General features: G+C 46.0%; 1 protein-coding gene across 2 annotated transcripts; it reads right to left on the reverse strand.

Annotated features, from left to right (window-relative positions):
* Positions 1–2: 2 nt before the first annotated feature.
* Positions 3–26,818, reverse strand: LOC310756643 (kyphoscoliosis peptidase-like). 2 transcript variants are annotated; one of them, XM_083601116.1, is made up of 15 exons: positions 26,690–26,818; positions 22,632–22,741; positions 21,177–21,221; positions 19,374–19,427; positions 17,984–18,037; positions 16,038–16,100; positions 15,077–15,148; positions 14,054–14,095; positions 11,970–12,026; positions 8,640–8,722; positions 6,086–6,194; positions 4,926–5,043; positions 3,445–3,633; positions 2,375–2,565; positions 3–1,378 (listed from the first exon to the last, which is right to left on the reverse strand). In XM_083601116.1, the coding sequence occupies exons 2-15, from the start codon at positions 22,720–22,722 to the stop codon at positions 477–479; spliced, it is 2,070 nt and encodes a 689-aa protein (XP_083457242.1). In that variant the 5' UTR covers positions 22,723–22,741; positions 26,690–26,818; the 3' UTR covers positions 3–476. The 2 variants fall into 2 exon arrangements, with proteins under 2 accessions (XP_083457242.1, XP_083457243.1); XM_083601117.1 differs by lacking the exon at positions 26,690–26,818 and adding an exon at positions 26,411–26,582.
* Positions 26,819–27,400: the final 582 nt, after the last annotated feature.

Genomic DNA, 27,400 nt, shown 5'->3' on the forward strand with positions numbered 1-27,400 from the left:
GATAACAGCAAGAAACTTTATTGAACTACATAACTGGGAAACGGGCAAAGCAACCGCTTATATACATTCCTGAAAGCCTGGGCCACTCCCATTCCTGTGATTGGCAGTTTAAACTTCCAAGCTGCGAATCACAACTCAGAGTTCAAGGGCCAATGGCAGAGGCCCAAATCCTGAAATGTTCTGTGATTGGACATCATGTATCAAATCAGAACACAGGAGCTCAGAATCGTTAGCTCAGGCAAACACAGACCACTGAATACATTACAACCATCTGCCACAGTTCAGGGGCAGGAGGTTCTTTGAAAGACGTGGACTTCCAGTGAAGCTGATGAAATGAGCCCTGCTTCCTATCACCCCCACTGAGGCAGCCCCAAAATGTCAGTTGAGGGAGGAGGCAGCCTTGTGGAGCTTCCCTGCCACAACAGTAGATGGAGCGATCTGTGGTTCACAACTCTCCCACTGCATCTGTCTCCTAGCTAGTGACTTTCCACTTTGTACTCCAACAGGGACCAGAAGGTATTACTGCCACCTTTTGCCATTCTCACTGTCACTGTGGAGCCACCTGAGGTGCTGCAGGTTCCCTCCCAGAAACCGTCTTCACTCAGCCTCAGCGGGCGAGACTTTCCGCATTCGACAGACACCTCATCTGCACCAGGCAGCTTGAGCTTGAACGTTACATCACGGTTGGCCGGCAGGACCCCGGCGAGAGGTGCCACCAGCTCAAAGGCATCCTCCCAGTTCGTGTAGCTTTGTGGGAAAACCGGCCACGTCACCTTCTTATTTGGGCAGGAGATGAGGTAGCTGAGGGCGCAGTGACTGCTGCCCGGGTCAGATGCTTTCTTTGCCCAGATGTGAAGAGCAAAGGCCCCTGCGTGAGGGAGATGTACCTTCAACTCAACCTTAGTGCCCCAGCGAGTTGTCCAGATGTGACGCCTCCGTACGGCCTCTGGCGTGCGGCTGGTATCCGAGTCCAGGGTGGCAAAGAAGTCCAGGTCACTCGTCTGAGTGAAAGTGACAACACAGCGGCCGTCGTCGGTGTGTATGATGGGGCTTTCGGGCAAAGCCTCCAGGACCCCCTTCTCCTCTGTTGACCAGCTGGGCCCCACAGGATAGATGAGCGCTTTGGGCAAGCAGAAGCTCTTGTCCACAGATCGGCACACCAGGGAGTAGTTTAGAACGTGGCTGTAGTTCTCCTCCTTGCTCTTGGAAGGTTTGGCGAAGATGTCCAAGCTATGAGTTCCCACCTCCTGAGGATACACTTCCACGGTCATCCCGTTCCTCTGCAGGGTCATGAAGCACTGCTTTTTTGCCCCGTTGAGGTCGCAAAGGAAGAAGGTTGGAGATCGACTCTCAATGGAAACAGTTGCCTTGCCGTTTTCTGTGAAAGAAAAGTGAAAAGTTTCGAATTGTTGTTAATACTTGTTTAAAAGAGAAATGCTCACAAGGGCTGCAGGGGAGAGGAGGGGAAAGTTCTGTTGTGCAAGTGAGAGTTTGTTGTGCTGGTTTATGTTTATTTATTCTGCCATTCAGTAGGTCTTAGCAGAGTTTTATAATAATAATAATATTAATAATTTTTATTTATACCCCGCCCTCTCCAGCCAAGGCCAGGCTCAGGGCGGCTAACAAGCAATAATAAAAACAAGTTGAATGAATACAACTTAAAAACAAGATTAAAATACAACATTAAAATATTGAAATATTGAAACATTAAAATGCAGCCTCATCACAGGAGGAGAAAGAAAAAAGAAAGAGGGGGAGGGAATCAAATTGGCTCCAAGCCAAAGGCCAGGCGGAACAACTCTGTCTTACAGGCCCTGCGGAAAGAAATCAGATCCTGCAGGGTCCTGGTCTCATGAGGCAGAGCGTTCCACCAGGCCGGAGCCAGAGTTGAAAAGGCCCTGGCTCTGGGTGAAGCTAATCTAACTTCCTTAGGGCCCGGGACCACTAGGGTGTTGCTATTTATGGACCTTGAGGCTCTCCGTGGGGCATACCGGGAGAGGCGGTCCCGTAGGTATGAGGGTCCTAGGCTCTGCTGAAATATATATCAATATGTAATGCATGGGGATTGTCCAGATAGACCAGACACAATCCAGCTGCCTCACAATTGTTGCGTGAGGAACCTACGTGGCCCTCCAGCTGTTGTGAGACTCCAGCTCCCATCGGCCCCTGTTAGCATGACCAATCGTCAGGGATGATGGGAGTTGTAGTCCAGCGACCTCTGGAGGTTCTCCGATCCACAGGTTCCCTCATCTCTGCTTCATAATAATGCAGTAGCGACTCATGTCATGGGGCACTTCGCCTTTGAAAAAACATGAGACGGATTGTCAGCGTAACTGTCAAAAACAACAAGACGGATGCTTCTGATTGACTTTACCTGTTTCGATGACTGACGTTGCCGTGGATGTGCCTGTCAGTCCTACTGAATAAAAGGCAGACTTATACCACACATTACGTTCAAACTGCTGCAGCGATAATGTCTGTTTCAGAAGCTGCCAGCTGTGGTCTTCTGGGAAGTGATCGTTAATAAACAGAGCCGGATGGGTAAGGAAGTAAAACTCATTGTACCTGCAAAAGGAGAAGGCAGAATTGTGCAGCATTTCATAAAATTGCCTCAGTCATCACCAGAGTCAAACTGGGAAAGTTACCTAAAGCTTAGTGTGGAATAATATCGGCCCAGTTCGTGTGTACAGCCAGGATTTAGATCACGGGGGCAGAATTGAGCTATCTGCGATGCAACTGGTCAGCTAGTTAAGTATTTTGATTTATTTACTTGATGGGTGCAGCTGCTCCCCCTGCCTCCCCCCCTTGGCTATGCCCATGGCGCAGTTCCGATGCCAGGTTTAGCATGTCAAAAATGAGCCAAAGCCAGCCTCACATTCACACACTGCTGTGAAGAAACTAGATCCTGGTTCAGATAAATCAGTTTGTCTCACCCAAATCCATGCTTAATGTTAACAGCGGTTTGTTTGACAAGCCATGGCTTATCCAGTTAGTTTGTTTAAACCAGCTTTCGTTAACATTGGGCACAGCTGAGGCTTTGCACACTGTGCTAAACAAGCCTTCCCCAATCTGATTCTTTCCAGATGTTGCTGAACTCTACATCCCATCAACCCCAGCTCGCATGAAGGATGATGGGAATTGCGGTCCAAAACAGCTGGAGGGCACTGGGTTGATGGAGGCTGTTATGTTGCAACAACCTAGCTTCCATTATCCCCAGGATAAGCATAATACTCTAGAACCACTCAAGGAGATAAATGAATGGTTGGTGGAGTTTCCATAATTTTCCCCATCACCATCGGCTTGGTTCTCATTGCAAATGGTCAGCCCTGTGGCCATCAAATCGCAAACAGACAAAATAAAAAGCCTTCTAAAAGCAGCAGAAGTAAACTATACCTTCACTGAGTCCCACACTGTCTTCAGGCTTTCTTTTGCCTAACAGCATACCTGAAAGTGAAGCTCTTCTTGCCATCATCCACGCAGCCACTTCCCCACGTACTGTCCAAAAGGTGCCAGCTTCCATCCAGATGGACAGCATTCCAAGCATGATCACTCGCTCCCTTAAAGACTTTTCCTGGTTTGTACCCAGCCCCTTTGGCGTACCCTGACAACGTCTTGCACTGTATCCCTGCAATACTGAGGAGAAAGAAAGGTACTCAGGAATACCATTTCACTGCTCTTTTGGGCTGGAATTGTCATGCATAATTTTTGTTCTGTTTTCAGGGAGAAGCCAAACAACATTATTTCAAGCCCAATGCATTTCAGATTGCATTTCATGCATTGACATAGAAGCTGTCGTCAGAAGCAAAATCTGGCAGCCTGAGAATCTCAGCTTACATTCTGAAGACAGACAGACAGAGAAATTTAGCTTAAGCTTTTAAGGTAGCACAGAGGGGCTATAAAACATGCAGGCAGTGATTGGTGAAGGATGCTTGTTAGGGAGGGTGTGAAGTGTAGGCGGGTTCCCACGAGGCAAGACACAGTGGTAACAGCAAGAACCTTTATTGAATTAACAGAACTGGACAACAAGAGCAAAGCAACTGCTTATGTACATTTCTGAAGGCCTTGGCCACTCCCACTCCCAACGTGATTGGCTGTCTAAACTTCCAAGCTGCAAATCATAAGTCAGAGTTTAAAGGCCAATGTAAAAAGGTAAAGGACCCCTGACAGTTAAGTCCTGTCGCGAACAACTCTGAGGTTGCAGTGCTCATCTCGCTTTACGGGCCGAGGGAGCCGACGTTTGTCCTCAGGCAGTTTTTCTGGATCATGTGGCCAGCATGACTAAGCCGCTTTTGGGGAAACCAGAGCAGCGCACAGAAATGCCATTTACCTTCCCGCCGGAGTGGTACCTATTTATCTACTTGCACTTTGACATGCTTTTGAACTGCTAGGTTGGCAGGAGCAGGGACTGAGCAACGGGAGCTCACCCAGTCACAGGGATTCGAACCGCTGACCTTCTGATTGGCAAGCCCTAGGCTCTGTGGTTTAGGACACAGCGGCAACCGCGTCCCATGGCAGAGGCCCAAATCCTGAAATGTTCTGTGATTGGATATCATGTATCAAATCAGAACACAGGGGTCAGAATCCTTAGTCCAGACTCAAGCTCAGGCAAACTGAATACATAACAGGGTGCGGACAAGATTTCCAGCACACCTGTGTTTTGGTCCTTCTTTCCATAATGGTGCATTAGAATATAAAATGCAAACTAAGAGAATATGGGCTGAATACCACTGAAAACAAGTTAATCATTAATTGATTTCAATGGATCTACCTCAATTACAATGCAAGCCTATATATCAAAATTTGCTTCAGGAGCATTCATAGTTTGGTGCTGGGGTAGGGAACCCGTGGCTCACCATATCTCCCATCATCCTTGCCTTGTCAAGTAACAACTGTTTGTCATGGGGGCTGGGGCCAATAGGAATTACCTGCACATTTCTTCAAAGAGTCCGGCGTATCCAGCGCAAATGCCCTTTCCTGACTGAAGGACATCAGCTGCCTCACAAGACACCTTGTCAAGGTTATGGTAGCCTTCCACATCATATTCTGGAGAAAAAAAGAAATTTGTGAAATACCACTCCAAAGCATGAAATGCACAGTGAATAAGGGACTGCAACAGTTTCACTCGGATTGCAAACTTTGAGCAGAAGATCACAGTGATTGATCAATTAAATGAAAATATTGTTACATGGGACACGGGTGGCGCTGTGGTTTAAACCACTGAGCCTCTTAAGCTTGCCGATTGGAATGTCAGTGGTTCGAATCCCCGCGACGGGGTGAGCTCCCATCGCTCTGTCCCAGCTCCTGCCAACCTAGCAGTTCGAAAGCACGCCAGTGCAAGTAGATAAATAGGTACCGCTGCGGCAGGAAGGTAAACAGTATTTCTGTGCGCTCTGGTTTCCGTCGTGTCCCACTGCACCAGAAGCGGTTTAGTCCTGCTGGCCACATGACTGGAAAGCTGTCTGTGGACAAACACCGGCTCCCTTGGCCTGAAAGCGAGATGAGCACCACAACCCCATAGTCGCCTTTGACTGGACTTAACTGTCCAGGGGTCCTTTACCTTTACCTTTTTACCTATTGTTACATGCCACCTCACCTTTAACACACATTCAAAGCACATTCTTTCCCTCAAATAATTCTGGACACTGTAGAATACGCCTCACAGTTGCAATTCCCAGCAACACTCAACACACCACAGTGCCCAGACTTCTTTGAGGAAAAGAATGTGCTTTGAATGTACCTCAACTGACTCTGCAGTCAGTTCAAAAGAAAAGCAACAACCAGTAGCACAAGGACTTCCAGCTCCTCTCACAGCATGCCAGCATGACCAGTGCACAGGAATGATGGGAGTTGTAGTCCAACATTATGGCCACAGGTTCCCCATCCTGTTTCAGAGTTTTCTCCCTCCTGTGGGGCATCCACACATCTATCAGCTGCATGGCAGGCAGCACTTCCAAAGGAAAATCTCCCCCAGTATGGATGGAGATGCAGGGCTAGGGGAAAGCTTTACCTGTGGAATGCCTGTCCGTTGTGATGTTGTCAGAAGCAAAGGGACACAAGCATACAAAAAGTTATCGCCGCCACCTACCTATGTGGCGGCAAATCCACATCCAAATGGCTCGGACTTTCTCCAGGTCACTGTGGGCTTTTTGGAGCAAGACGCTCACCAGGTTTGCCACGCTATTCCTGACGTTTACCTGTTTCACAAAAGGGAATAGATTCAGTAGCTTTTGATATGGGAAAGGGGTACCCAGTTCCATTTTTCTATCTAAGGCAACCACCTGTTTAAATAAAGCCTAGGGTGCAATCCTACATGCACTGACAAGGGCGTCAGTCTTTTTTCGTTTCTTTTTATACATTTCAAGCTCATCCTATTTAATTTGCGCTTTCCGAAATGACAAACAAACTGAAACAGAGCAATCTTTCAAAATCTGCCCTGCTCTGGATGTTGCAGTACAGCTCTCCAGATAGGAATGTCTGCAAAAACGTATGTACATGCAATAAATATGCATGCAAGGTAATATGTGCATAAGAGCACATTGTATTGGGGGAAACGCTTTGCAAAATTCAGTACATTAGGAGGAATTTGCATTAGAATGCTGATGAATTTTCCGAGCGGGTGCCGGTCTTTTTGAACTCAGTGGAGCTTACTTCTGAGTAAAACTGCACAGAACTGCACATTAAGAATCGTTCTGAAGGGAGAAGCATGCATAATCTTTTTCAGGGCACACGGGCATGCCATTTCCACAATCTTCCACTGAAATTCAAATCCCCTTTGTGCCGGGCAATGGGCGGTTGTCTTGGATTTGGCAGAAGTGCTGACTTCTACTGGTGGAGAGAGATGCCAGCCTCCACCCACCAGTACAGAGCAACCTGTTCCACCTGTGGGTGGGCTAAACTACAGCCAGCAGGGCATTCTGAGAGCCAGGGCCATCTTACTCACAGGCACTAGGGGTGTGGGGCACCCGGGTGCTGGGCTCTCAGGCACCAGGCCGAGAGTCAGGGGCCCAAGAGTTGAGTCCGGGGAAGAGCCCACCCATTGGTCAGAGCGCCGCGGTGGGCTCTTCTGCTGCGGGGGGCTCTGCGCGATGAGTTTGGGGGCGACCGAGCCAGTGAGATGCTGAGGCAGCCGGCCGGCTCCGCCCTCCTGTGCTCCTGGGACTGGGCAACCAGGGGGGACCACCGGGCAGATCTTTGCACCCCGGCACCGCGTATGCTTAAGACAGCCCTGCTGAGAGCAGGAATGTCGAGGGGCTGAGGATTCAGAGCCGGCCCTACTGTTGTCACCGGGCAGAAGTGTGAAATCTGGGGCGGACTGCTGTGCCACCATCACCAATACATATTGATTGTACACCAGTTTAATTGTTATGAGTTCCGTCAGAGATTCCTCACGTCGGCACTGATAATTGCTTGTTAACGATTGCTAGCCAGAGTTCTCTGAGGAGAGGGAATGGCTGCTAAACTGTGGTTGTTGACTCTAATCTTATTTGACTTTTGATTTATCTCTTGAATTTTAATAGCAAAGGAGCAGCCAAGGTAATGCCATCCCAAAATAGCTAAGTATGAAACGTTTAAAGCACATCTCTCCGCCCCAAAAAAGAATCCTAGGAACAGTGGTTTGTTACAGGTTCTGGGAATTGCAGCTCTGTGGGGTTATGATAGTTTCCATGATACTTTGATGTATTTATATGGTGCGTATAAAAGGTAAAAGGTAAAGGACCCCTGGACGGTTATGTCCTGTCAAAGGTGACTGTGGGGTTGCAGCGCTCATCTCGCTTTCAGGCGGAGGGAGCCAGCATTTGTTCACAGACAGCTTTCCAGGTCATGTGGCCAGCAGAAACGTTGTTTACTGTTATGTACTGAGTTGAATAGGATCCAAACTGCAGCAGTCTGATTGGTCCTAGAACAATAGGATCCAAATTGCAGCAGTCTGATTGGTCCTAGAGCAATGCAGCAGTATGATTGGTTGGCAGGAACCACCCAATCATGCTCCAGATATAAGTGAATCCACAACCTGATTGGCTTACAGTAGAATTCCAGAATTAGCCAATCATGTGCAGCCCATTGTGTAAATAATGTATATAAAGCAGATACTTTGAGGGGACATCCATTCATTCCTCCTCACCACTATGAGCTGAATAAAGAGCATGAAATCACTTTGCGACTCTGAGTATATTTCATTTACCTTCCCGCCCCAGCAGTACCTGTTTATCTACTTGCACTGGTATGCTTTCGAACTGCTAGGTTGGCACAAGCTGGGACAGAGCAACGGGAGCTCACCCTGTCGCAGTGATTTGAACCACCAACCTTCTGATGGGTAAGCCCAAGAGGCTCAGTGGTTTAGACCACAGTGCCACCCACATCCCCATAGTCACCTTTGACTAGACTTAACCATCCAGGGGTCCTTTACCTATGGTGCGCATGAAGGCTACATAAAGAGGCGCTCTGTTGTGTCTGTCCATCATGTGGAAAACAGGAGCTGGGTCTTGCGATGTTTCCCATTGGGAACGGAGGGTTTCCTCCTATCAGGAGAGCACATGTGAAGGCACTCTCAGATTCCAAATCCACATGGAAAAGGATCTCTGCATCCCAGCAAATTCCATACAGGACTATTATTCCACCCTGTAAAAGAGATTGCATACCTTTGATGCATAGGCATCCAGTTCCTTAAACTGTGTCAAGTCGATTGGTATTGTTTTCAGACTGGATTTGTCCCATGGGTAATCTAGGAACAAACATGGAAAAGCTCTACCTCTCTTTCAAATCAGAACCAGTGAAGGCGGTGAATGTCCTTTGTGAGTGCCTGGAGGCAGTTGGAGGATGGATGGCGGCTAATGGATTGAGGTTGAATCCTGACAAGACAGAAGTACTGTTCTTGGGGAATAGGGGGTGGGCTGGTGTGGAGGACTCCCTGGTCCTGAATGGGGTAACTGTGCCCCTGAAGAACCAGGTGTGCAGCCTGGGAGTCATTTTGGACTCACAGCTGTCCATGGAGGCGCAGGTCAATTCTGTGTCCAGGGCAGCTGTTTATCGGCACCATCTGGTACGCAGGCTGAGACTCTACCTGCCCGCGGACTGTCTTGCCAGAGTGGTGCATGCTCTAGTTATCTCTCGCTTGGACTACTGCAATGCGCTCTATGTGGGGCTACCTTTGAAGGTGACCCGGAAACTACAACTAATCCAGAATGCGGCAGCTAGACTGGTGACTGGGAGCGGCCGCCAAGACCACATAACACTGGTCTTGAAAGACCTACACTGGCTCCCAGTACATTTCCGAGCACAATTCAAAATGTTGGTGCTGACCTTTAAAGCCCTAAATGGCCTCGGCCCAGTATACCTGAAGGAGCGTCTCCACCCCCATCGTTCTGCCCGGACACTGAGGTCCAGCGCCGAGGGCCTTCTAGCGGTTCCCTCACTGCGAAAAGCAAAGTTACAGGGAACTAGGCAGAGGGCCTTTTCGGTAGTGGCACCCGCCCTGTGGAACGCCCTCCCATCAGATGTCAAAGAGATAGACAACTACCTGACATTTAGAAGACATCTGAAGGCAGCCCTGTTCAGGGAAGTTTTTAATGTGTGAAATTTTAATGTATTTTTCATCTTTGTTGGAAGCCGCCCAGAGTGGCTGGGGAAACTTAGCCAGATGGGCGGGGTACAAATAATAAATTATGATGATGATTCCTTAAACAGAGGAAGTCCAGTAGAAAAACAGAAGAGGGTGAAAAGGAGAAGGACCTAAAATGTGATTAATAGGGTTGGACTACAAAGAACAGGAAAGGGCAAATTGTTGAAATAACGGAGGACGGCATGGGAGCTACCGTATTTTTCGCTCTATAAGACGCACCAGACCACAAGACACACCTAGTTTTTGGAGGAGGAAAACAAGAAAAAAAAATATTCTGAATCTCAGAAGCCAGAACAGCAAGAGGGATCGCTGCGCAGTGAAAGCAGCAATCCCTCTTGCTGTTCTGGCTTCTGGGATAGCTGCGCAGCCTGCATTCACTCCATAAGACGCACACACATTTCCCCTTACTTTTTAGGAGGGGAAAAGTGAGTCTTACAGAGCAAAAAAAAAAAACCGGTAAATGCACGTGAGCTGTGCAGGAGCAAGCATGCAAGCTTGCTCCAAGCAAGCTGCCGGCTAGCTCTGCCGAGGCTCCTTTTATTAGCAGAAGTCAACAATTGGAAAGAGTAGCAAAACAATCCTGAACTTAACGTATTTCCAGCAAGGCACATTTCTAGTGTTAGCGATTCACGTGTCAGACAGGTGTTTCCCCCCAAATGTTCCCCTGATACTCGAAAGTCTGCTACATTCGCCAACCATCCAGCCAAGTGGAACTTAAGCAAACTTTCTGCGAGGAAGGCAAAGGTCAGAGAGTGGGCATGGCGGCTAGACACGCTGTGGCGTGTCTTATGCTGAGGTGGGGATGTGCCCCCACGCTGCATCTGCATCCCGACGGCAAATAAACAGGGAGCCAACTGTGCTGCTCCTCAAATGAAATCCAGTAGCAGGGAGTAGAGGGGCTTCACCTACCCTGTTACCATTACTGCTCTGCTTAAACAGCCATGGAGAAAAGGGGGACACTCCAACAGTGCTGGACCAGATAGGATGTTTATCAGTTCTTGCGAAACATTTTTAGAGCATGGCTTTTCTTGGGCCAAAGCAAACAAATCTTGCGATGGGAGTGGCATGGTGCGCACCTCACACTGGAACACTTGTTACCTCCTCAGAGAATCTCCCTTCACACCAAAACCTCTGTCTTTTAACCCTAGCAGGTAGCGTAACAGTGACACAAACAGGACTGCATGAAGTAATGGACAAAATGTACCCACCCACCCACATGCCACATATAAGAGAAACCCCATTCTGCTTGCAGGAACCAAACACTGGTGATGAGACAGAATGCTCCACCGTACCTGAGGAGAGCAGGCTAAATTAGAGGATGCAGGGCAGGCTGCATTAGCATGTACAGAGATGCCCAATGACATCTCACTCATTCTTCCCATTCCCAAGCATCTGATGCCTGAGGCAGCACCTTGCTCTGTCTAATGGTAGGGTCGGCCTTGGTGGCCAAGGTACAGTGCAGTTAATATTTCCCATGCAAACCTTGTTCCTAGAAGACCTCAAGTGGTTGTGGATGGGCTCAGCTAAGATATATAAGAAGTGTAGGGGAACTTTGGCCCTCCAGAAGCTGCTGAACTACAACTACCATCATTCCATGGCCACTGGCCACCCTTTTTGGGGCTGATGGGAATTGTAGTCTAACAACACCTGGCGAGCTAAAGACTCCCCACACCAAATACAGTGGTACCTCAGGTTACGAACAGTCCTGCTTATGAACACTTCTGGTTACGAACTCCACAAACCCAGAAGTAGGTGTTCGGGTTGCGAACTTTGCCCCCGGATACGAACACAATCTGCTTCCGGGGCCGCAGGAGGCCTATGTAGGGAATGCGAGCCTCGGGTTAAAAACGCTTTGGGTTAAGAACGGACTTCCGGAACGAATTAAGTTCGTAACCTGAGGAACCACTGTATACAGGATCCAGGCCAGCAGGCAAATATAACAAACAACTTATAAAAGGCAAAAGATTTATGCGATCTGAAGAGAAACCATTCTTACAGGAAGAGGAAATTCTTACAGGAAGAATTAGAAATCAGGAAGAGGAGGTCTTTAATAAAGAACGGGGAAGGTTTATAATTTATTTGAAAAGCTATTGTAAACAATTATGGTACATATATTAGTAGGATTGAGAGAAAACTTGTGTAAAAATTCGAACTATGGATTGAGAAAGGATTTATAAAAATAGAGTTATGACATAAATAAGAGGGAGAAATCATTGCATTAAGATCCACAAGGGGGGTGGAGGGAAGTCAAAATGGATGATATGTTTATGTATTTAATTCATTTGTTTATGTAAACTAGAAAATGCAAAAATAAAATTTATATATATAAATAAAAACAACTTATATTTACCATACAGAACTTGTCCCTTAGACGGCTTTGATCCCTTTTCTCCATCATCCTGAAACCCTGCAAAATGGTTATTGCTGGGATGAGACAATATGTACATTAAAACGTATTTTGCAACATTCATCATTCCTGGCTATTAGTCATGCTGGCCGGGAAACAATGGTAGCCCAACAACATGCATACAACCACAGATACCACGATATATTGCTCTTAGGTAAAGGTAAAGGGACCCCTGACCATTAGGTCCACTCATGGCTGACTCTGGGGTTGCAGCGCTCATCTCTCTTTACTGGCCGAGGGGGCCGGCGTACAGCTTCCGGGTCATGTGGCCAGCATGGCTAAGCCGCTTCTGAAGAACCAGAGCAGCGCACAGAAATGCCATTTACCTTCCCGCCGGAGAGGTACCTATTTATCTACTTGCATTTTGACGTGCTTTCAAACTGCTAGGTTGGCAGGAGCAGGGACCGAGCAACAGGAGCTCACCCTGTTGCAGGGATTCAAACCGCCAACCTTCTGATTGGCCAGTCCTAGGCTCTGTGGTTTAACCCACAGCGCCACCCGTTGTCAGTGTAATTTTCATAGCTGCCCATAAAGCAGGGGTCAGCAAGGTTTATCTTGCCTGGGCCGGATCGGTCCTGCCAAGATCCCTTCGTGGGCTGTATATCGTGCGTATGTGAGAGCGTACGCCTGTGATTTTCAGCATCTGTGCATGCGCAGACACAATTTCCAGCATCTGCGTCTGCACAGACGCGATTTCCGGCGCCACGGAAGCGAGGCCCCGCACCGCGCTGTGTCGGGTTAGCGCAGTGCGCAAGCGGGCGACTCATTTCGGGGGCGGCTTGTGGGCCAGTCAAACGACCTCCGCAGGCTGCTTCCGGCCCATGGGCCTTAGGTTGCTGACCCCTGCCTTAAAGCAATGATGCAGAAGCTGCTGCCTCTCACCAAACCCAGCCAAAATGGGGGAAGGCAGTCTTCCAGTTTGGATGCTCATGAGTTCTAGTGTTAAGGGAGATGGAGGGAAAACACAGCCCCCTTTCTTCAAAGGGGACTCGCTCCACCCCTTTGATTCAGTACAATCACTGCTCTGAATTCTGCCTTTAGGGAGTGGGCCATAGCTAGCTGCTGGAGCATCTGCTTTGCAAGCAGAAAAGTCCCTGGTTCAAACTCAAACATCTCCTGGAAGGGCTATGAATGTCTCCCACCTGAAGAGCCGGGAGGCTGTTTGCTGGTCAGTATCAACAATACCTGGTCTAGATGAACCAATGATCTGGCTGAGGGCTCATTTGCATTTCCACTTGTCCCATGGCTGTAAAGCATGGGTCTGAGTGGTCTCCCACTTTTCCATTGCTTTTGAGGCACGGCTCTGAGCAGTTTTCTGTTTGCGCTATCACTTTCCCCAGGAAAACCTGCTCTTTAGTGCTGAATCGGAGCAAACATCAATCTGTAGAAAAGCCTGTTGATGTTTGCTCCAATTCAGTGGTAAAAAATGGGTTTCCCAGGGAAAGTGGCAGGGGGCAAACAGAAGTGTGAACAACCCTCGATATAAAATAGCTGCTATTATTATTATTATTATTATTATTTATTTTATTTTATTTTGACAAAGAAATAATCATAAATAAATAATAAAATTGTGCACCCCACCACCAAGACCATTCCATTGTAACTATCCAACCTCCCAAAATTTCAACACCTCTTGCGATGGTTTGACCCCTTTCCATTTTAACAGTACAACTTCTACAAACACCTTCCATATCTCCTCAAAATCATTTCTCCTGCATATTCCCCGTCTTACCTGTCATTAACAGCTGTACCCCACACCTCTTTATACCTTTCTTGCATTTTATATTCTGCTTGCCCCTTCCACTTCCTAGCTATAATAATTTGTTAATAAATTTGTGAGTGAGTACTTCATAGCCTGCAAATCTTCCACCCCATCATAAATTGATAATAATGCTAGCTCTGGACTTTCGGCCAGCTTTAACCCAATGATTTCTGTTATCTCCTTAAACACCCTTTGCAAAAAAAAAAAATTGTACATATTTACACCCCCACCACATGTGAACCTAAGTTCCATTTGGAGCCCTTACCTTCATTGTCCTTCCCCGTCCACTCGGGGAATACCTGGATTCCTGCAACACCAGGAGCACACATGCACACAAAGAATGAGTTACAAAAAATAAATAAATCCACAGGAACACAAGGTGGAATAATAACATTATAGGATTGGGGGTTATTTTGCAATTTAATCTCTATTGATTTTTCAATATTAAGTCCCTTCACCACATAGAGAACAACAAAAACAGATCCCATCAAATACAAAGAAAATGTTACATATAAAATAAAATTCTTCCATATGTTCAGACTTCCATCGTCCTTAGTATGGGTCCTTCATTTCCTTGTTGACTGCATATTTCTATACTCTTTAACTTAACACAAATTATCCATGATCTTTGTAGCATATTAAATTGCAGAAGTTAATCAAAGCATGTCGAAGATTTTGTATGAGAACAATGTTCTGTTAAATATAATCTCAATAAATCCCAATTTTTGTTAAACTGTTGGTTTGTCTTGTTCCTAATTTTTCCTGTCATCTTTCCCAATTCTACATATTCAAGTACTTTCACCTGCCCTCCATTTTAGTTGGTATTTTATCTGCCTTCCACCATTTAGCTATTAAGATTCTTGCAGCGGCAGTTGCATACATGAATACGTTTCTCAGCTCTTTAGGAATATGGGGGGGGGGGGTATTTTGGATGTCCATCTTTGGGTCCTCTGCCTGCCTGTGGTTTTATATCTTTAAAATGAGATTCTAAGGACAGGGAGGCTGTGATCAAGTCTCTTGGTTAAGCTCATAGCTCTAGCCAAACCTGTTTAGCATTCCTGTGCATGTCTAAAAAGTACAGGTCACTTCTTGCTTCCAGAAGGTTACAGAATATGCAGCACTTACGAATATGCTATCCTCAGTGTTCTTTGATCTGCCACACTCACTACAGCATCCTTTAATTCACATTAAACAGCTCAGGTAGGAGGAAGCTGAAACATTTCCCATAAAATAATAATAATAATAATAATCTGTTTTCTTATGCATTGTAACATAGAAACGGACCTACCTTTTCTGAAGGAAAGCTTCTTTTTGCTCCGTGATGTGCTGTGTCTAGGATGTATTTCCACAGTGATTTGATCTGGAGAAAAACAAACAACGAGAACTTGCAAACAGAGGTATCAAGTCAACTACACAGTAAAAACATGCAAAAGTGGCAGGAAAAATGAAATGTCCCTCTTGCTGCTTTTAAGGTTGGTGGGGTGGGAAACTTGCTTTGTACCGGATGAAATAGTTTGCTCTTTCTTATGGGTTTTGAAATAATCGAATATTCATTTTTAAGAGGTAGCATGTTAATCCTCTGGGTTTGGAATGAGGAAGCCCTTCAGCAGGCTCCATATCACATATCAAAGGTGACATAAGCAAAATAAATCCAGATTGCAGAAAAGTAGCCCTGAAGAACCAACAGTCAGGAAATGATGGTGCCAGAGAATACTGAAAAACCAGAAGCTGAAAATATTCAATGCACACCCTTTAAAAAGGTGTTGTGCACTGAGTTGAATAGGATCCAAAATGCAGCAGTCTGATTGGTCCTAGAACAATAGGGTCCAAAATGCAACTGTCCGATTGGTCCTAGAACAATAGGATTCAGAATGCAGCAGTCTGATTGGTCCTAGAACAATGCAGCAGTATGATTGGTCTGCAGGAGCCACCCAATCCAGCTCCAGATGGAAGTGAATCCACAACCTGATTGGCCTACAGGAGAATTTCGGAATTAGCCAATCATGTGTAGCCCATTGTGTAAATAATGTGTAAACTTTGGGGAAAATTTCATTCCTCCTCACCACTATGAGCTGAATAAAGAGCATGAAATCCACTCTCGACTCCGAGTATATTTCAAAAAGATTTGTTGTTGTTGTTACTACAATTGGTCTTTTCTTTCAAACCAAGCTCCTTAGCAAGATTTCCTTAGCAAGATCACTCTTACAGCCTTTGCAGTTAATGTTATCAACATTCACCGGCTCACATACTTTGTTTAGGCTCATAGGTAACACCCGGCAGATGATCCTCATTGTGTGTTTCAGCTGCCTGGCCTGTTTAAAGAACAAAGAGAGCATCTCAGAGACTGAATTTTATTTTTATTTAAAATCATATGCTGCATAACTTATATCATAAAATTTACACACTGTATCATTACCGCATTTACGCAAATCTAATGCGCGATCAAATCTAATGCGAACCCTAATTTTCACAACAAAGTTTGGCCAAAAAAAGGTGTACATTACATTTGAATAAATATGGTATAAATAAAGACATTCAAAGTGGTGTACAGTGGTACCTCGGGTTAAGTACTTAATTTGTTCCGGAGGTCTGTTCTTAACCTGAAACTGTTCTTAACCTGAAGCACCACTTTAGCTAATGGGGCCTCCCGCTGTTGCCGCACGATTTTTGTTGTCATCCTGAGGTAAAGTTCTTCACCCGAGGTACCATTTCTGGGTTAGCAGACTTTGTAACCTGAAGCGTATGTAACCTGAAGCGTATGTAAACCGAGGTATCACTGTATACCCGAAAAGGAACCCACAAGGGATATCATCAAATGCTCTGAGCCTAAAGCAGATCCAAATATCTAGAAAATCTGAAAGTTAAGTGCAGCCCTGGGGTTAATAGGCCCTTCCAACCCCTTTTGTAAAATGAGAACCGTAGGAACCTACTTCACAGGGCTGTTGTGAGAGGGACACAGTGAGAGGACTAGTTTGATGGTGACAAACAAAGAACATTAAGTTTTAGGTTGTTCTCTGAAGGTCTCCACTCAGGGCAAATAATAATGATAATAATAATAATAATAATAATAATAATAATAATAATAATAATAATAATAATTATTATTTATACCCTGCCCATCTGCCTCAGTTTCCCCAGCCACTCTGGGCGGTTCCCAACAGAATATTAAAAACACAACAAAACATCAAACATTAAAACTTCCCTAAACAGGGCTGCCTTCAGATGTCTTCTATCGGCCAGTAAAGCGAGATGAGCGCCGCAACCCCAGAGTCGTCTGCGACTGAACCTAGCATTCAGGGGTCCCTTTACCTTTATACAATGCAGCAGTATGATTGGTCTGCAGGAGCAGGTACCTCGGGTTACATATACAATGGTACCTCGGGTTACATACACTTCAGGTTACAGACGCTTCAGGTTACAGACCCCGCTAACCCAGAAATAGTACCTTGGGTTAAGAACTTTGCTTCAGGATGAGAACAGAAATCGTGTGGCGGCGGCGTAGCAGCAGTGGGAGGCCCCATTAGCTAAAGTGGTACCTCAGGTTAAGAACATTTTCAGGTTAAGAACGGCCCTCCAGAATGAATTAAGTTCTTAACCTGAGGTACCACTGTAAGTCAGATAGTTGTTTATTGCCTTGACATCTGGTGGGAGGGCGTTCCACAGGGCAGGCGCCACCACCAAGAAGGCCCTCTGCCTGGTTCCCTGTAACCTCCCTTCTCGCAGTGAGGGAACCGCCAAAAGGCCCTTGGCGCTGGATCTCCGTGCCCAGGCAGAACAATGGGGGTGGAAGACGCTCCTTCAGGTTTACTGAACACACGTAGAGTTGCTTCTACTTGAATCCTTAAAGGTGCTCCAAGCTAGTCCTCCCCATAAGATCTCAGCAAGTGAGAGGGGACCCCTTATTTATTTATTTAGTACACACATGTGCCAAATGCACCTCTTTCATTGCTCCCGGAACTTGAGGCAGCATACATAGGGAATTCCCAGGAAGCTCTCATCCAGACCTGACTGGACCCAAACCTGCTTGGCTTCAGCAAAGGCGGCTGCATCATTGGTCTTCCCAACCTGCCTCGGCATCTGAGGGAAAGGCTCTCAGCTCATCAGACACACACAGCTACAACATGGAGTCACGGTATACAATTTACTCCCAAAAGAAGGCTTTACAGTTGATGGTTAAACAGCAAACCACTCTCACCTGTGATTCTGGGATTCTCATTTATTTCTTGACCCGTTCCTTCTTCGGCTCGAGCTGTTGGAAATATGACCCGCCATGATCAATACCATACCTGAAGCATGCAACCAAGCCCATGTCCATATGTTAGCTCAGAGTACCTCACCAGCCGCAGCACTAAAGTCTGCGGAGGTTATTTTGGGGGAGACCATTTCATATGTTTATCCCACTGAGTCCAGGATGGGGAACCTGCAGCCCTCCAGATGTTGCACTGCAAATCCTATAATCTCTGACCATGCTAGCCAGAACTGATGAGTACTGGACACCCAACAACACCTGGAGGGTCACAGGTTCCTCACCCCTGCTCTTTGCTTCCCTAAAATTGCCTGCAAACACCCCCACTGGACATGGAAGAGAAGTGGCCTAGGGAGGCTGCATGACCTTCTATTATTCTTAACTCCCAACAGTGCATACTGGACTCTTCCTGGTAAGGGTTTGAGCCCAATCACAGTCCATATACTTCTTTCACTACCTCCCATTTCCTCTGAGGGAAATTGAGAAAACCACACGCAAGTCAGCCCGCCCACTGCTTATAGTTTAGTTGGTTAATTAAGCTATCTGTTTGTATGCAAGGTCTTCCCACGCAGCAGGGCTGATGTTGGCAGCCTTTATGTCAGGTTTGCAGACATCTTTGTAACGCAGACTTGGTCTGCCTGGTGCCTTGAACCAACTTCCCATACAGTATATTCCTGGGGATCCTGCCATTGTGTGAACATGGTAAAGGTAAAGGAGCCCTGGACAGTTAAGTCCAGTCAAAGGCGACTATGGGGCTGGAGCGCTCATCCCGCTTCAGGCCAAGAGAGCCAGCATTTGTCCACAGACAGCTTTCCGGGTCATGTGGCCAGCAGGACTAAACCGCTTCTAGCACAACAAGACACCATGATGGAAGCCAGAGTGCATGGAATTGGCGTTTACCTTCCCGCCGCAGTGGTACCTATTTATCTACTTGCACAGGCATGCTTTCAAACTGCTAGGTTGGCAGGAGCTGGGACAGAGCAACAGGAACTCACCCAGTCGCGGAGATTCAAACCATCAACCTTCCAATCGGCAAGCCCAAGAGGGTCGGTGGTTTAGACCACAGTGCCACTCGTGTCCCTGGTTGTGGACATGACCAAGGCAGCATAGACATTGCTGAGACAGGAGTGCGAACATGCTGGGAATGTGGGTTTGGGAGAGCAACATCTTTTTTGGTGACTCTCTTGCCATGTGATGCCCAAAATCTTCCTGACACAGTACACAAGGAGAAAAACTCTCCAGCAAGATCTAGACCGTTACACATGCACAGACATAACAAGGAACTAACTGTGGCATCACGGGGCAAAACCGGCCAGCTAAATTGACACATTTCTCTCACCAGCTAATCTGCGCTGTCTGTTTGATTGCTGCACCGCACCTTCTTCTACCTGATCTGTTGGAAAAATACAATTCATCGTTACTGCTCTGGCTTGTATTGCGTCTGTATTTCTCACATGTGTGCAGGGGGGCAGGGGCAGCGGGCTTTGGGAAAAGGGAAGCTTTTGTTGGGGAAATTGTTAGAATTCCTGCTCCGTGATTGCAGTCATGGGAGTTGTATGATGGTGTCTGTTATGACTCCACAGAGTGGGAAGTGAAGGAGACAGGATGTTTGTGTTACTGTGTTCCGTGAAGTGGGACTGTTGTCCTTTGCTTTTCCTCTTTGCTGTCTGATGCTAGAGAGAGAGGGAGCCATGTTGCAGTGCTCCGTATGTGTTTATTTGTAAATAAAGTAGATTAGCCAAAATGCTGAGTTCTTGAGGTCTGTCACGCAAGCTGTGAAGACTCTGCAGATCCCTAAGTGTGCCGGTGTCTGTTGGCATCGGTCGCTGTGGTGTTCAGGCTGAAGAAAGCTTTTGAAGCTCCCGAACAATCGACCAGGAGGTAGAGAACATGCCAGTCGGGCATGTGTCTCTGCCAGGGTCCTACTCGAGTGTAGGCTGAACTCCTGACAGAAATGACACCTGAATTTGGGAATAACAAATGGCTGAACCCCAAAAGGTGGCATGCCCCTAGGGGTCCACCCACTCTGCCAGCTCCACCACCAGTGGAGAAGCTGTAGCGGCAGCAGCTTCTGGAAAGTTCTATCGAAATCTCACTGGAACCTGCTGCTGCTTTGTAGCTGCTGCCATACAACCCAGGTAAGGGAGGCTTTGGTGAAGATCTTCAGCTGCAGGGCAGTGGGACCAGATAGGCTGAGATCACTCCCTCACTCTTCAGAGATAATTGAGTAAAAACTGGTTCACACAGTCTGAGACCTCAGAGGTGTGTGTTCAACTTTTACATCCAGCTCCAATATTCCACCCTCTCAGCTGCAACCATTAGATAGAACCTTATACAGTGGTACCTCAGTTTTCGAACATCTCCGTTGACGAACATTTCGGTTTACAAATGCCGTAAACCAGACCTAAATGCTTCAGTTTTTGAAAATGCCTCGGAAGTCGAACACGCCACGCGGCTTCCGCTGGGTGCAAGATCTGGAGGTCTAGCTGTTGACTGTTGAGTTTTTGGTTTTCGAACGTTTCAGAACTCAAACGGTCTTCTTGAATGGATTACGTTCAAAAACCAAGGTTGTTGTTTAGCCGTTTAGTCGCTTCCGACTCTTTGTGACCCCATGGACCAGAGCACGCCAGGCACTCCTGTCTTCCACTGCCTCCCACAGTTTGGTCAAACTCATGCTGGTAGCTTCGAGAACACTGTCCAACCATCTCGTCCTCTGTTGTCCCCTTCTCCTTGCGCCCTCCATCTTTCCCAGCAGCAGGGTCTTTTCCAGGGAGTCTTCTCTTCTCATGAGGTGGCCAAAGTATTGGAGCCTCAGCTTCACGATCTGTCCTTCCAGTGAGCACTCAGGGCTGATTTCCTTCAGAATGGATAGGTTTGATCTTCTTGCAGTCCATGGGACTCTCAAGAGTCTCCTCCAGCACCATAATTCCAAAGCATAATTCAAAACCGAGGTACCACTGTACAAGTTAGACCGCAGGCTGTTACCCATGTTAGTCTATGAACATCTTACATCAAATTTGGTTAACAATCAGTGAATAGAAATGAAGGCCCAAGGATGCAAGTGGTTCTCCCAGCAGCAGTGTTTACACTCATCCAAAGTATGACAAGAAATAAACGGAATAGGATTTTGATATTCACTCACCAAGGGAGCCAGGCTGCCCTTTATCCTCTTCACTCGTTGCAAAGCCTACAGAAATATCATTATTACAAAAAGAAACATAGAAAACATGCCTGATGGTCATTAGCTCCCTTCTTCAGGTCTACCTTCTCCTTCTGTCCTAATTCCCTCCCAGAGGAGGGTTGGAAATGATGTTATCTGGATTGGAGTGAGTGAAAGAAAGCAAATCCAGAGCAAAGGACTGGCATAGAAGCAGCATGAGTCCCTTGCTTTGGATTATTGGGTATTCTTGCATAACTTGGCAGCGGTTTTACGAGGAGTGATTCTGAGGCAAAAGGTGTGTTGCAAGTCTGGAAACCAACACACAACCTAAGCACAAATTATATAAATATATAGACATATAGACAGACATTTAAGCCTATAACAAATACCGTATTTTTCGCTCTATAAGACGCACCAGACCACAAGACGCACCTAGTTTTTGGAGGAGGAAAACAAGAAAAAAAATATTCTGAATCTCAGAAGCCAGAACAGCAAGAGGGATCGCTGTGCAGTGAAAGCAGCAATCCCTCTTGCTGTTCTGGCTTCTGTGATAGCTGCACAGCCTGCATTCGCTCCATAAGACGCACACACATTTCCCCTTACTTTTTAGGAGGGAAAAAGTGAGTCTTATAGAGCAAAAAATACGGTATATATTATCTTGCTAAATGATAAGGTTGTAAGAACATCGTCAATCTGTTTTCATCGGCTGTTTTCCAAAGCAGAGACAGGGTGAGGTTGCTCTGAGAAAACAATGTGGGAATTTTAGTTCTCTGGTGATGGGCAGGAGGGAAGGAAAAGGAATTGGGGAAAGGCAGGTGGAGCAGGCTGGGAATAAAGGGAGTATTTGGAGGAATACAGAATACATATAGAAATATATATACACACCACTATTCGTAAAAATTATCAGAGTGCTTACAACAATTACACGTAAAACCATACAATGAAGACCATATAAAATGTTAAACCCAGTCACCAGCTATTATGCATTTTACTCACAGGTGTGTGGGGTCATAGAACTAAAGGTGCAATTCTTGAAATAAATCTTCGTTTCCTCTTGGCTGCCCTTTAGACAGCAACTTCCTCAGAGCAGGACCTGTTTTGTTGTGCAACTCTACACGTTCAGAAGTACCGTATTTTTTGCTCTATAAGACGCACCAGACCACAAGACGCACCTAGTTTTTGGAGGAGGAAAACAAGAAAAAAAATATTCTGAATCTTAGAAGCCAGAACAGCAAGAGGGATCGCTGCGCAGTGAAAGCAGCAATCCCTCTTGCTGTTCTGGCTTCTGGGATAGCTTCCCCTTACTTTTTAGGAGGGAAAAAGTGAGTCTTATAGAGCAAAAAATACGGTAATTCTCACTGAGTTCACGGAGTAAGATGTGTAAGATTTCTCCCATGCACGTGGGTTATTAACGCTCAAGTTACACTTCCTACTTACACAAGTAGCAGAGATAGAAGGGCAGCAGCGGGAAGCAGAAGATTGCCAGCAGTATCTGCTGAGTGCGAGATAAACCATCATGAAAGGCCATTTTCCCCTTGGATGTTCAGCTGAAAGAAATAGCAGTGAAATCTATTTCTTTATCAAAATATTTACAAATTGACAGTTGACATCCTGGCACTGCATACCTGATGATATTAGACCGGCGGAATACAGATGGAATACAGACTGACAGATAGACATGGTTGTTCTCTTCAAATGACATCTGAAGGGCTGCCATGCAGATTTCATGCCAAAATTATGTAATGAGTGGAAATGGCAGGGAAACAGTTTTCGGCTAAGCATCAGGAGAAGTGTCCTAATGGTAATACAGTGGTACTTTGGTTCTCAAATGCCTTGGTTCTCAAACGCCAAAAACCTGGAAGTAAGTGTTCCGGTTTTCAAACATTTTTCGGAAGCCAAACGTCCGATGCAGTTGTCGGCTATTGTTTCCGGGGCGCCTGCACCAATCAGAAGCTGCGCCTTAGTTTTCGAACATTTCAAAAGTCAAACGGGCTTCCGGAATGGATTAAGTTTGGCACTTTTGTTTTTGCTATTTATTTTGTGTTTTTGTTTTTGAGGCTTTTTCGGTTAATTTGTTTTTGTGACTGTGTGGAACCCAGTTCAGCTACTGATTGATTGTGTGACTGTGGAAATGGATAAAAAGCCCCCCATCCAAACAATGACTATCATCAGTGCAGGTAAGAAAAATAATTAAATTAAATTTTTATCATCTACAATACTGTCTTATTTAGTACAGTATCCTGTCTTATTTAGTACAGTACATTGATTTTTGTTTTCATTTTATGGATCAGTGGTCTCGTTAGATAGTAACATTCATGTTAATTTGCTGTCTTAGGGGTTGTTTTTAAAAGTCCGGAACAGATTAATCCATTTTGCATTACTTTCTATGGGAAAGCACACCTTGGTTTTGGAACGCTTTGGTTTTGGAACGGACTTCCGGAACGGATTAAGTTTGAGAACTAAGGTACCACTGTAGCTGTTTGGCAGTGGAACAGATGGACTTGGGAAGCTAAGCAGAAACTGAATCACAATTTGCCAGGGATGCTGTAGTTACATTCTGCCTTCCAGATCTTGCATTGAGCTGGTTTATAAGTATGTCTGGTACTCACAAAGGTATTGCCCCATGCAGCTAAGTGGCCCTATGCCTGGTTTCCCCCATTTCGCCTCAGCCTGCTTGTTATGTATTCAGTGGTCTGTGCTTTCCTGAGCTTGAGTCTGGACTAAGGATTCTGAGCTCCTCTGTTTTGATTCAATACATGTTGTCCAATCACAGAACATTTCAGGATTTGGGCCTCTGCCATTGGCCCTAGAACTCTAGAGTCACGATTCGCAGTTTGGAAATGTAGACAGCCAATCACGTTGGGAATGGGAGTGGCACAAGCCTTCAGAAATGTATATAAGTAGTTGCTTTGCCTCTGTTTCCCAGTTATGCAGTTCAAGAAAGGTTCTTGCTGTTATCGCTGTGTCTTGCCTCGTGGGAACCCACCTAAACTTCACTGCTGGCCAGGGTTGACATGAAAACACATTACCACGATCATTACCACGACAGATAGCACACAGAACCTTTCCCCTAGCGTGTGCAAGCTTTCTCCCTGCAGGGAGACTGGGTCACTTTGGGGACCCCCTCCCTAGGCAAAGCAGATATGACTCACAATTCCCACCCTGTCTGGTCTGCAGCTGTCCAGCCTCAAGCCAGAAGGTCTCCTCTGATTCTGCTGCGTTCCCCAGGAAAGGCAGACCTGCACTGAGTGTCAGGCAGCAAGATTGGCACCCGGAACACATGGGGGGAATGAGCCTGATAAGAGAGTTTCCGCATCATATCAGGAGACACACAGAACCAAAACCAAAACTTATTGTTTATTTTTCTTATAAAGGTAAGGTAAGGTGAGGTAAAGCGACCCCTGACCATTAGGTCCAGTTGTGGCCGACTCTGGGGTTGTGGCACTCATCTCGCTTTATTGGCCAAGGGAGCTGGCGTACAGTTTCTGGGTCATGTGGCCAGCATGACTAAGCCGCTTCTGGCGAACCAGAGCAGCACACGGACACGCCATTTACCTTCCTGCTGGAGGGGTACCTAGTTATCTACTTGCACTTTGACGTTCTTTCGAACTGCTAGGTTGGCAGGAGCAGGGACCAAGCAATGGGAGCTCACCCCGTCATGGGGATTCGAACCGCCGACCATCTGATCGGCAAGCCCAAGAGGCTCAGTGGTTTAGACCACAGCACCACCTGCGTCCCCCCATAATAATGCAGTACCTTATAAAGGTACTGCATTATTATTATTATTATTATTATTATTATTATTATTATTATTAAATTTGTGTACCGCCCTTCATCCATAGATCTCAGGGCAGTTCACAACCTAAAAATACATGATAAAACAAAAACAAAAACCCCACGCAAACTAATAACACCCCCTCCCACAAACACATTTAAAAGGGGTATAAGGTGTTAATCAGCCAAAGGCCTTGTTGAAGGGGAATGTTTTTGCCTGGTGCCTAAAGGTGTATGTTGAAGGTGCCAGCCAAGCATTCCACAAACAGGGAGCCACTGCAGATAAGGCCCCGTCTTGTGTTGCCACCTTTTGGCCCTCTCGTGGCACACAAAGAAGGGCCTCTGAGGTTTATTTCAGGGTCCGGGTAGGTTCACATGGAGAGAGATCCTTCACATCTTTGCTTTAGGAAAGAGGTACAGAGACTCCCCTCAGCTCAGTTCCAGCAACTGGAACAACAATTCTTGATTATTGTGGTTATAGGTTAAAAAAAAAAGGCCACTGTCCTGAAAATGCAGTGGAGCCTATGGTAGCTTTGCAAATCAACCCACAAGTGAGGTGGGAGGGAACTTTGATCTTTCAAATTTCAGTGGTGCTCTGTGCAAGGTCAAAATCCAGCAGCTCCCTGCCTCACCTTCAGCTCTGCTCAATTTGCTACATCATAGTTGCGAAACCCTGCAGTGTCCCCCTTGGCTTGATGCCCAGTGTGGCACAACTGGCTGCGCTGCCCTAGATCTGCCTCTGCCACAAGTTACTAGTCCTCAACATTTCACTTGCTCACACTGACCTCCTTTAGGTACCCATGTCCTTGTTTTATACCTATCTACCTATCTATCTATCTATATCTATCTATCTATTCAGTGCTTTTTTTCCTTTTAAAATGTTTAGGGGTGCTCTCATTTCCCTACTTATATTGAAATACTGCCCCTCAATGAGGCCAAACTTAGATTCACAAAATGTTTAGGGGTATGCATCCCCCTCTGTCCCCCAAGAAAAAAAGCGCGCTCTCTCTCTCTCTCATCTATCTATACAGGTGAAACTCAAAAATTTAGAATATCGTGGAATCACAATTATAACAAATAAAGGCTTGACATAACTGACTCTGCATGTCATGAGTCTATCTCATATATTAGTTTCACCTTTTAAGTTTAATTACTGAAATAAATGAACTTTTTCACGATATTCTAATTTTTCGAGTTTCACCTGTATCTATCTATCTGTCTGTCTGTCTGTCTGTCTAGCTAGCTAGCTAGCTAGCTAGCTAGCTAGCTAGCTGTATTTCTTTCAGTAGAAGCGGAAAGTACTGTAACAAGAAAAAAGATAACCTATGTGATATATTAATTCAGCTTTTAAATCCATTGTATTTTCAGACATAGGTTTATTAAGGTGAATGAATAGGGCCTGCCAAAAGGGCCCGAGAGCATAAACTCACCACTGCCCTTACCTGCTTCTCTTGCCATTCCCATCCATCCCTCACCGTTCATTTGTATAAAACTGGAGAGAAACACTCTGGAGAATTCACTGAACTGTTATTCTGTGACCTGAAAAGTTCCCTCCAGGGGCTGGGCCTGGAATGAGCTTCTGCTTGCTAACTCTCCTAGGATTCCGGTCTGCCAGGCTTACCAGTTCCTGGTAAATAGACACTCCATGGACCAGTCCGTTGCTTCATTTTACAAACCCTGCTTTTGTAAGAGGCCCAAACAAATCAAGACGCTCTGGTTACCTTTTCGGCATAGATGCTCAGCAGGGACGTCCAGGTAATGATTCTTCTCCCTTGGAGAAAAAGTTACTCCTGCAAGAAAGACTGTTTGTTTCTCGGTGCACCTTGGAGAAACAGGTAAGTTGTTTCATTTCCTTGTTGGAGAAAGGCTGAACTTTGTCTCTCTCTAACAATGCAAATGCAAGCAATCATATTATTTATAGAGGTTGCTTAGGGAAAAGACATTTATACAGCCAAGGTGTGTCACCATCACGACGGCATAGCAGTGTGAATTTGGAGAGTAACGGGGAACTCTGTATTTGTGTAATCAAGGAATAAAGTCCCAAAGGGGAGGAGTGAGGGAGGAACATGGCTTGAACTCAGTCAGGAGGATAGATCACCCAGATGTGGCCTGCGTATTGTCCTACCCAGTGCTTTTTTTCTGGGGGGACGCGAGGGGCATACACATACCCCTAAACATTTTGTGAATCTACGTTTGGCCTCATTGAGGGACAGTATTTCAATATATTATTTTTTTTAAAAAAAGCACTGGCTCTACCCATGCACGTTTTTTCTGTATTGTCGCCCCATAATTTTTCACTGCTTAGAACAGTGGTTCCCAGAGTGGGCACAGGCTGTGGGATTAACCAGAAGGTGCTAGGAGGCAAGAGAACAGCAGGGGCACTGGGAGTATAACTATGAGAATTTGAAAAGCTGGTATCACTTCATCAAGTT

Source organism: Podarcis filfolensis (genome assembly GCF_964270895.1).
Source record: "Podarcis filfolensis genome assembly, chromosome: 2".
Classification (NCBI taxonomy): domain Eukaryota; kingdom Metazoa; phylum Chordata; class Lepidosauria; order Squamata; family Lacertidae; genus Podarcis; species Podarcis filfolensis.

Excerpts from the sequence above, each read along its gene's own strand:
- LOC310756643 (XM_083601116.1), bottom strand. The coding sequence starts at position 22,722 with ATGGCCTTTCATGATGGTTTATCTCGCACTCAGCAGATACTGCTGGCA. Across the intron at positions 15,149-16,037 it reads TACCTATGAGCCTAAACAAA|ATCAAATCACTGTGGAAATA; the intron begins GTATGTGAGCCG and ends GTTTTTCTCCAG. Across the intron at positions 8,723-11,969 it reads TAAGGGACAAGTTCTGTATG|ATTACCCATGGGACAAATCC; the intron begins GTAAATATAAGT and ends GTTTGTTCCTAG.